This window comes from Crocodylus porosus, unplaced genomic scaffold (genome assembly GCF_001723895.1).
Source record: "Crocodylus porosus isolate Cpor-Errol unplaced genomic scaffold, CroPor_comp1, whole genome shotgun sequence".
NCBI classification, from domain to species: domain Eukaryota; kingdom Metazoa; phylum Chordata; order Crocodylia; family Crocodylidae; genus Crocodylus; species Crocodylus porosus.
In genome coordinates, this window is record NW_017728937.1 from 4,558,439 (window position 1) to 4,568,432 (window position 9,994).

General features: G+C 46.2%; 1 protein-coding gene across 1 annotated transcript in view; it reads left to right on the forward strand.

The window, feature by feature from the left end:
- Positions 1-9,254, forward strand: part of LRRC56 (leucine rich repeat containing 56) — a 119,883-nt gene extending 110,629 nt beyond the window's left edge. The window contains exons 12-13 of the mRNA XM_019547294.1: positions 4,097-4,484; positions 7,790-9,254. Of these exons, the coding sequence (XP_019402839.1) occupies positions 4,097-4,484; positions 7,790-7,982 (581 nt within the window). The 3' untranslated portion in view covers positions 7,983-9,254. The remainder of the gene's footprint in view (positions 1-4,096; positions 4,485-7,789) is intronic.
- The last annotated feature ends 740 nt before the right edge of the window (positions 9,255-9,994 follow it).

The window sequence follows — 9,994 nt, forward strand, 5'->3', positions numbered from 1 at the left end:
TATTCCTCCTTAATATAGAGTGCCACATCCTCCACCTCTCCTTCCTATCCTGTCCCTCCCATACAGCCTATAGCCCTTGACATTCACCGCCCAGTCATGCGTTGAGTCCCACCATGTTTCAGTGATCCCCACGGTGTCCGGGCTGGCGTCAGCTAGCAGGAGGGTGAGTTCCTCCTGCTTGTTTCCCATACTACGAGCGTTTGTGTAGGTGAGCCCAGCCTCAAAGCAGCTCTATTGGAGTTGGCAGGGTCAGCTCTGAAGCTTCCCCCACCCCCAGGACAGATTCTTTTCCATTTTGGAGACTTTTTTTAGTCCCCAGAACCTCCAGTTTGAAAGAGGGGTGCAGCTGCTGCACCCCCTCTGGATTTGCCCCCAAATAGAAGTATTGAGAACTACATTTTTTGAGATCCCACCTCCTATATTTCAGAGCAGTAGTTTGGAACAATCAGGGCAGAGACAGTTCCCAAAGCTTCTAGCTTTGTACGTATAGGCCAAATTCCTAATTTGTGTAATTCAGTGGAACTTTGCTAACCTTGTATTAGCTGATGATCTGTATCAGGAGAAGGACCTTGGGCCCTTGAATTGCCAAATGTGGTTGCCTTGTGTGGCTGAGTTGTGGCAAAGCACAGTGGGTCTAAAACATTGCTTTTCTGATTTAGTCACCTTCACACAGTTTGCATAGGTACAAATACTGAACTAGTGTAGGGCAATGTTAAACCAGGCCTAGTGAATTCTGATTAGGAAAGCAGCCAAAGACATGTATCTAGTGAATACCTCTGCTACACAGATACAAATCCAAAGACCTCATTGGAGTTACTTTAACGCTGAATCTTAGTATATTTATTTGATTTATGTCTTGCAGACTAAATCAGAAGTGTATAGCAAAAGCTTTCTCAAGTCCAAGCTCACTTCATCAGATGTTGAAGAAGTACCCTTAGGCTCATGAAAATTTATGCTATACATCTCTGACTTACTTGTAAGGTGTAAATCTACCCTGACTTCTGCCTGACTTCAGACTAACACAGCTAACTGTCTCTTTGATTTCTATGGTACCCTCCCTGCAAAAAGGTACAGAACAGCTTACAATGAAAACAGGTAAAATTGAAATAAAATAATAAAACTGTTCCCCTTAACAGTACCCCGAACCTTAACCCTGCCTACCCAACTAAGGTCCTATGGTGCTTCTGCCAGGTGTCTAGGTTTGGGTTCTGACAGAGCAAGTTCCAGGGGTGAGGAGCAGTTGCAGACTATGACCTTCCACATAACCTCACCAAATGAACTTGGCAGACAGATCATCCTTGCAGGAGCTTCCTCTTGACTGACCCTAGGGATTGTGATGGAATAAAAGGGAGACGGTAGTGCTTAGGTATGCAGGGCCCAGACCGTTTTATAAGTAAAAAATTCAGCACCTTGAATTTTGCTCAAAAGCCAGTGGAGACCCTAGAGCACAAGAGTAATGTGTTCCTGGTGACCCACCCCTACCAAAAAGCAAGCTGTGCATTCTACAGAAATTGCAGCCTTCAGACAGGGATGCCCTTCAAGACTATATATAGCCCACTGCAGTAGTCTAACTTCGAGGTTACAAAAGCATGGACAATGATGGCCAGCTGTGTTATTGAAAAGCATCCAGAATCCCAAGTGACAACCTTCCTGTGTACATACTCACCAACAGCAGACAGTCACGCTAGCACAGGGCATTATCATAGTGGGGATGGCAACTACAGAAACACGCGTCACAGACAATGAGTGAGGAGCACTATTTTGGTGCATTTCACACCCACAATGCACTGCACAAAGCAGCTGACTGCGTGCTTCCACAATACCGACTGTCTAAGAGTGAATTTACCTCACATATAACCAATTTTTGGTGTAAAAAGGGTCACTGCATAAGAGTGAATTCACACAAGCAGAACCTGCATAAAGCGAGGGGAAACCTGTACTTGGAAATAAACATTGCACTTTATTATCATTTAAAAAAATAGAAATCCAATTCTTCCAGTCCTGTGTATAATCGAGAGAGAGAATTCTAAAACCCTCACAGGGCTCTGACAATAGGAAACAGGCTGCTTCGTTCAACCCAGTTTTCATCCCGCACCTGGTTTTGTTAAGGAAACCTGTTTCTTCACTTTTCCTCTTTGTTTTTAATATACAATTGCGAGAACGTCAAAGTACACCAAGAGCTTGACCAAGGGGATTTTGAAAGTGAATAAGTTGGTATATGTGTTCATGGCAAGGGATGTAAAAGACAATAAAAAGGGATTATACAAGTAAGGTAGAAGGGACCAAGAAAAGTGTAGGTCCCTTGCTGACTGCAGAAGGCACTCTACTTATGGATGATGCAGAGAAGGCTGAAGTATTTAAGGCTTTTTTTATTTCAGTCTTCACAAATAAGGTCAGCCACCAGATGATGAGTGCAGCTGGCAGCAAAGATAGAAAAGGAGACAAGCAGCCTAGAGTAGTGGAAAAACAGTGTAGGGATTATTTAGATAAGTGAGATGCTTTCAAGTTGGCAGGACCAGATGGGACAAACCATAAAGTATTGAAGAAATTGACAGAGATCATTTCAGATGCATTTTCTATCCTCTTTGAGAACTTGTGGAAGTCAGGTGAGGTCCCAGATGACTGGAAAAGGGCAAATATGGTGCCCATCATTAAGAAAGGGAAGGAGGAGGATCCAGAGAATTACAGACTAGTCAGCCTGACCTTGATACCTGGAAAGACCATGGAGCAGCTCATCAAGAAATCTATTTTTTAGCACCTGGAGGAGAATAAGAGGATTAGGAACAGCCAGCATGGATGCACTAAGAGCAAGTCATGCCTGAACAACTTTATTTCCTTCTCCTTTATGGAATCAGGGCCCTACACTTGACAGGGAAAAATCCCATCAACTGTAATGAAATGCCATCTGGAACATTGTTCCTATGTGCAAGTGTTTGAGCAGTCAGAGCCTCTGACTACCAGGTTTAAAAGACTTGCAGTTCAGAAGTTATTTTGGTCACCCAATTTGCGCCAAGGCTCAAAAGGCTTTGAAAGAAGCCAAGTACATTACTGCTCTCAAAAAGAAGCAAAGGGTACATTAACGTCAGATACTTTAAATCAAACAGTGTGATGCAAATTGTTCAATACAAGCTTTACATCAGAGTCATCTAAGAGGCAAAGTAAGCTGACTCCTGACAGGACATGTCAAGCTGTGTTTCTGCTGTGGAGCTGTGTGATGCAGCTCCTCTTTCAATTCTTTTGATTGTATGCCCTTAGCCTGAACCTGCTGCATCTGCCACTTAGGTACAGTTCATTTTTTTTTTTTTATAGTCATTAGCAACCAGATCTCTGCTATATATAGAACGTTTCTAGGGACAAACATATATACACAACAGCATGCGTGTGTACATCAGCAGTAGGATTCAGTGGGTGCATCTACACGTTCATTAATGCACTGTAGTTATGGCTTATTGTTTACCTGTAATTACAGGCACTAACTTAATGTGCCCTAATCAGCGCTCCTGCACATTGGCACCAGCGCATGCTTTTTTTGTGATGTTATTGCACAATAGACTAATTCTGCTGTGCATTAGCACATTAGTACAGGTTTTGGCTGCTGCACTAATGTACAGTAGAATTAGTCTACTGCAACTTTAGCAATTTATGTATATACACCCAGTATTCTCCTTCCATGTAGGTAGGTGGCACCTGAGGGTTATCTGGATTAAATCACAAATTGCAAAAAGAGTATCCGGTGGGCAACTTGATTTGTCTTTTTTAGCAGGAAAATGTTTTTAACAGCTAAGCACTTCCTTTTATTCTCATGTTGATCTTGGAAATTTGTTTCTACACTTCTCTGGTAAAAATAAAAACCCACAGCTCTGCTGTTTTCTTATGCCTTGCACTTCACTGGGTTGGAGCCCATCCTCAGAAGGGCGAAGAGCCTTCTGTTTTCATTGGCCATAAGGGGAAGTGAAAGCACCCATTCCACAATACAAGGCTTGTTGAAGTCAGCAGGAGTCTTCCCGTTGAAGTCAGCAGTGATTTGTCTGGTCCTTTAGGAGTTAAGTGATCTACCCATACCTGTCAATCAGTGTGCTTTCCCACTGTGTTTCAGATTCATTACACGCTCTGGAAAGTGGGCTGCCATCCAGGTTGAACTTCTGCCTAGTGCCCTCACCTCCCAAGTGTCCTTCTCCTGCCTCCATGCAGGGCCTGGATGCCAAACCCTCTAAAGTTAGGGACATCCGAGTCCGGCGCCTGAAAATTCTCGATCCAAAAGAGCAAGTGCAGGTGATGCAGCGCTGCCTGTCGAGGGCTAGCTCAGAGACAGCAGCCCAGCTGGTGGGTGAGCAGCTTGCGGGTCTGAGTGACTGCAGCACCCCTTCTGCATGTGAATCATCAACAGCAAGAGCAGAAGGGAGGCACAACACTGACAAGAGGGCCAGCTGCCAGCCCAGGAGGCCTGTTTCAGGACCAGCAGCTGTCGGATCAACAATTGTCAGGTACATATGTCAGGCAGCTTTCTATACAGAACTTCCAGTAAAAATAGAAAGGACTTCACTTAGGAAGGAAGAGCTTGTCCTGTTGTCTCCACGTCATATTTCACTGTAGTCTGAACTCCTAGCAGGGGGGATGTAGCATATGTTCTATGCTGCTCTCCTTGTTGGTGGGTGAACTGATGTTTGCTCACACTGTTAATGTCAGGAATCTTAGAAATAACCACTCGTGATGTTGGGCACATTAGACGCACATTTTCCCCGTGAAATTTATATCAGTTCACTTTAAAAGAAGGTTCAGGGAAGGAGCTCTTTTTTATTGTGGACATTAAGTAAGTATATGTTATGGAAGCAAAGTATGGTTATTATTGGAACCTTTTATTATAATAATTAGCACCTGAAGAACTGAAACTGGAGTCACTTGTAGTGAAAACATTCTGATTTTCAAATAAGGTTGTAGTCCTAGATGTGCTCATAATGCCCCCTGGTGGCCTTTCTGCACTTGCCAACGTGGTTCCCCTTGGAGCCCTCCCCCTGTTACTGATCCACCATGCCTTGATATTATTAATGGCTGATGAAAGGAAGGCTGATCCCTCAGCTTCCCAAGCCTGCTGTTACTCTTATGATCATGAGTGTTCATGGTCATTGCCATGGGCGGGCAATTATTTTGGGCAGAGGGCCGCTTACTGAGTTTCGGCAAGCCATCAAGGGCCACATGACAGGTAGCCCAGGTCAGATTAATATTAATTTTCTAAATTTTTTAGGGGCCCCACATGCCAGATAGAATGGCCTGGCAAGCCGTATCTAGCCCTGGGCCGCATTTTGCCCTCCTGCCTTGAGGGCTAGTTTGTGGGCTCCATTGTCCCCAGCGCTCACTCCCAAGCCTTGCAGGTGATTTGCTGACGTATGCCCGTCGTGGACTACCAGCCTGATGCTCTGCCCTCTGTTAGGTCCCAGGCACTGGAGTAGTTCTCCTTGGACACTAGACCCTCCTGGTCCCCCCCACAGGCACCGAACTCTTGCATTCCTAGTCTTCTCTAGGCACCAAGCTCTCTTGGTCTCCCCCAGACACCAGACTATCTCTCAAGTACTTAGTTGTATTTTTGGGCTCAAACTCTCTGGCTGTGAACCTCAGCCCTATCCCTTCCAAGGCCTGCCCTGACCCCACACTGCATTCCTCAAGGGGCTCAGGCTGTCTGCCTCTGGGCTCCAGGCCATATATCCTTTTGGCCCCTTACTCTGTCTCTCTCGCTGGGCCAGTAGGGACCTCCATTAACCATACCTCCGCTTCCGTCCCTTTCACTATCACCAGGTCATTTACCAGCAACGCCCTTGGGCCATACTTTTGTCCCCAGGCCCATCTCGTCCAAACCCTGGCCTGCTTCTCTTGAGTGCTTGGCCCCTGGCCCCTCTGCTCCCAGGCCTATCTGTCCCAAGGCCTGGCTAGACCTCCTCGAGTGCTGGGCTCTGTGCTGCTTATCCAGAGTCCTGCTGTAGCCTTGCTACCAGGAGCTCCTCTCCCAGTGGTGCTCAGGCCAGCATAGGCCCTGGACTATGTGTCTCAGTCCCTGCCCCTTCCTAGTCAGCTGACTCCCTAATCAGCCCCTGTGCCATGCCTGCAGGCTGCTTCACAGGCACAAGCTCTCTCTCAAAGTGACAGGTGCACCAAGTGCCCTGTCACAAACGTGATGACCAGGGATCTGGTTTTCCATTTCCCATGGGAAAAGGGAAAAACACATTGGTTTTCCCTTTTACACAAGAAAAACACAGACTTTTCGTTTTAACAGAGGAACACATGGATTTTGCTCTTTTGCAAAGGGCTTTCTACGGGCTGGCAGAGTTCCAGCCTGCAGGGGGCTGAGGGCTGAGGGGAGTGGGAAGAGGGCAGTTGGGCAGGGGGATTGGAGCAAAGATCCATTTTCTATGGCCTCTGGCAGGTGCTACATCTAATGTGTTAATGGAGCAATAAATTGTAACATGCCACACATATAAGCAATTTATGACCTGATAACAAGCTCAAAAATGGTGATCCAGCCTCAGAGATGTTACTTGTTACCTTTACAGCTTGCTTGTTACTGTGCTTTAATATGAATATGTGGCATGTGACACATAGGGTGGTAAGTGTTTGGCACATACTCCAGCATCCCACTCTTTCCTCACCCTTCCTTCCTGCAGGGGGGACTCTCTATGATCCATACTGAATTCTACTGCCCCAGGGTGCCTCAGTGGGAGATGTCATGGCTCAGCCCCCTCCTCCCTCTCCCCAACCAGCCTTCAAGTCCACTTCTTTGAGAAGCCCTTTAGCACCTCTTCCCTGTGAAAGCCAGAGTTTAAACAAACACTCAGCATAACTTGCTTTACTTGCACATAATAGGAATCTCAGAGAGGGGGAGAGAATTTCTTTGGAAAACTGTGGGGAAGACAGATGGGGAAAAAGGAAAAATATGTACACAGAAGCACCTTGTAAGGCATCCTGGAAGAGCTGGAGCTCTGCCACTCCCCGCATCCTTTACACAGGGCTCCTTACAGCCAGGGATCAAGGCAGCAGCTCCTTTACCTTGGGAGAGCTCAACTGGGGAGCTACAGCTCACTTCTCATTAGCAGTGCAGCTGAAGGGTGTGTGTGGGGAGTGACAGTCCCTGCCAGCAGCTCTCCAACTCCCCTTGCTGCTGTGTGCTGGTAGAGCAAGTTCCTGGGATGTTTTTTGCTCTCTAGATAACTTGCTCTGGGAATATGAAGCATGTCACATGGAGCATCAGTTTCCACTAAGCAACATTCCCTGTTGCTTGATGGAAGTTACATCTTCCAGGGTTCCATTAAGCAGACAGGGATAAAACGGCATGTGTGGGAAGGAGCAGGGTCAACACTAAGCAAAAAAAAACCCCCAACAAAACAAAATGGGGAACGAGTGTTATACTGTGAGCTGACCAATCTTGTGAGGGCTGAGTACCAGTGTAAACATTTCTGTACAGTCTTTCATCCTAGTGTAGACTACAGACATCTACAGAATCTATTTGGGATGGTCTAGGAACAGCGCATCCTGCATTTGTCTGGGGTATTGGACTAGATGACCCTCAAGGTCCTTTTCCTAAGATTCTCTGCATATTGACAGGTAGTCTGGTGTCCTCAAAACACACTAAGGTTAGCAGTATGTCTGCCTTAGAGATTTGTCTTGTGCCAAACTTCCCAAGTCACCAAGTACTGGACATTTTTGGTTAAGTTCTCAAGGAAATCCAGCCTGATTGCACTGTTTCCTCATATCAGCTTGCACCATCTCACAATAGGGATTTTTTTCTCTTAATTTCCTTTAGGCCCATTGTGGACAAGAGTCCATCCAAAGTGATCACCCCTCACCAGCCTGTGGTCCGCTCATCCACAAAAACCCCAGAGAGGTTTGGGCTGAAGAATGCTGTTCATCCTCTGACTGCCCGGGCTGCGCTGCAGAGGTTGCCAAGCAAACCCAGTGTCTCCCTGGCAGCTCCACACCAGACTCCAGAGTCGTAGCAAACATCCCATGTAGCCACATCTGTCAGAGCCTGTCTGATAAGACCACAGCACTCAGCAGGTGCTGGTGTTCCTCATGCTTAATACCAGCAGTGCAGAGGCTGTATTCAGACTTCTCCTGAGAGCTGATTGCATTGCTAGAGCTGTCAAACAGAGCACTTTGCTAATGGAAGATTGGCTTCAATGAAGGCTACAACTGGTTAGAAACTTTTTCTTTGAAAGAACACCCTCTAATCAACAATACATCCATCCCTTATTAAACCAAAAGCAACTGATTTGTACAGCCTGTGTGCATGGAAATGAAACAAGACTTAGCTTCTTGGTAGTGATGCCCAACTATGATGGGAGAGTCTGCAGTGATGCTGTGTGAGGCAGGGTTTGGAGTTTGCAGGCCCCTGGACTCAAGGAGTGAGGAAGAAGTGCCATAAGGCCCTCCATGTTCACTCACATGGTCAGCCTGAAGTCCCATAAACAGGCCTGTTACACATAATACTTAAGTTAACTAACTGAGGGGACATGACATGAAGATGTGCTAAAAATGACTGCATTGCAAATGAGCAGGTGTGTTCCATATATTCCAGGGAAAGGAGAATCCAGCTTGTGGGAAGATGATGTGATTTTTATAGCTAACTTCTGTTCCCCATTGGCCTGTATGAGTTCAGTCTGTTTGCAATCATTCCTTGTTCCCATTGAGTATGGGAAAGAATACTAAGAATGTGCCGCACTGGAACTTTAACTCATCAGCCTGTCCTCTCTCTGCTCTGCAGCAACACTCAGCACTGATCTTCTATGGATAGGCATCACATGTCTGACTTTTGCTAGTGCTGATGACCTCTGGAAGCTGGTTTTGTTGTGTTCAAGTGGCTCCCAGCCAAACTCTGTCTCCCTGGTGTTTTAGAGAGAATGAGTGATAAGCAAATGAATATTCAGAATCAATTGTTCCCCTCCTTTTCATTCAGATCAATTACATTTTCCAAATTCAAAGACTGAATTACTTTAAATGATTCACCAGCAAAGCTGAGCCAGGTAGGGAAGGAGCTTTTCTTGTTTTTCACAGACTATTTGTTTTAGATTGGAGTGAGATATAGAACTCTGAGCTGGTTTAAGTGACCGCAAACTGTGATGTAGGTATGTACAACTATGGTGCAGAACCTTAATGATGCCAAGTGTTCCAATGTCAAGCATCATAAAACCTTGTCTTTTTTAGTTGCAAAGTCATATGTTACAGATATTTTCTGGAAAGCAGTGTATAATACATGAATTATGCAATTATTGTGTAGTTTAATGCCTTTATCTTGCTGGCCTGTCTAGAGCAAAATATACTATACAGTCCAAACCCTATTATGTAGGTCCTCCTACATAATAGCTGTAAGCTAGAAGCCATGTCCCTGTTCTTACAGTGAGCACAAGAGAAAATCATCTGCCATTTACATTAAGGACTGAGTGACAAGTAGTTCCTTGAAATGATATAAGTACAGGAGAGATTTCCAGTCAGTTCTTGCCCAACAAATTGCTTGTATAATTAAACGGGCTTCTAGAATTGACTGTATGCCAGTGGCACTGATCATGGGGAAGAAAAACAGCCTGATCCAATGGAATAGAACAGGGGTGCTCAACCTCCGGCCCAGGGGCCAGGTCCAGCCCACAGTGCTGGCCTGTGTACTGGTATTTGGCAGTGGGAGAGCTGTGCCACTACTCCCCTGGTGCCGAATCTACAGACCTGTGGGGACCCCTGGGCCATGTATGTTGGATCTGGAGCCTAGTCCCAGTGTGCAGGGCGAGGCAAGGGTGGTGCCAGGGTCCTATCCTAGTGTAGGGGGCAGAAGCAGGCAGTGTTGGATCCCCAGGACCCAATCCTGGCACACCAAGGGTGGTAGAGGCAGTGTCAGCCCCCACCCCGGACCCAATCCCAGAATGGGGTGGGAGGCAGTGATACTGTGTGTGGGGCAGAGAGAGAGCAGTACTGGGCCCCCAAGCCCTGATCTACCCCACAGATGGGCCCTGTACCACTC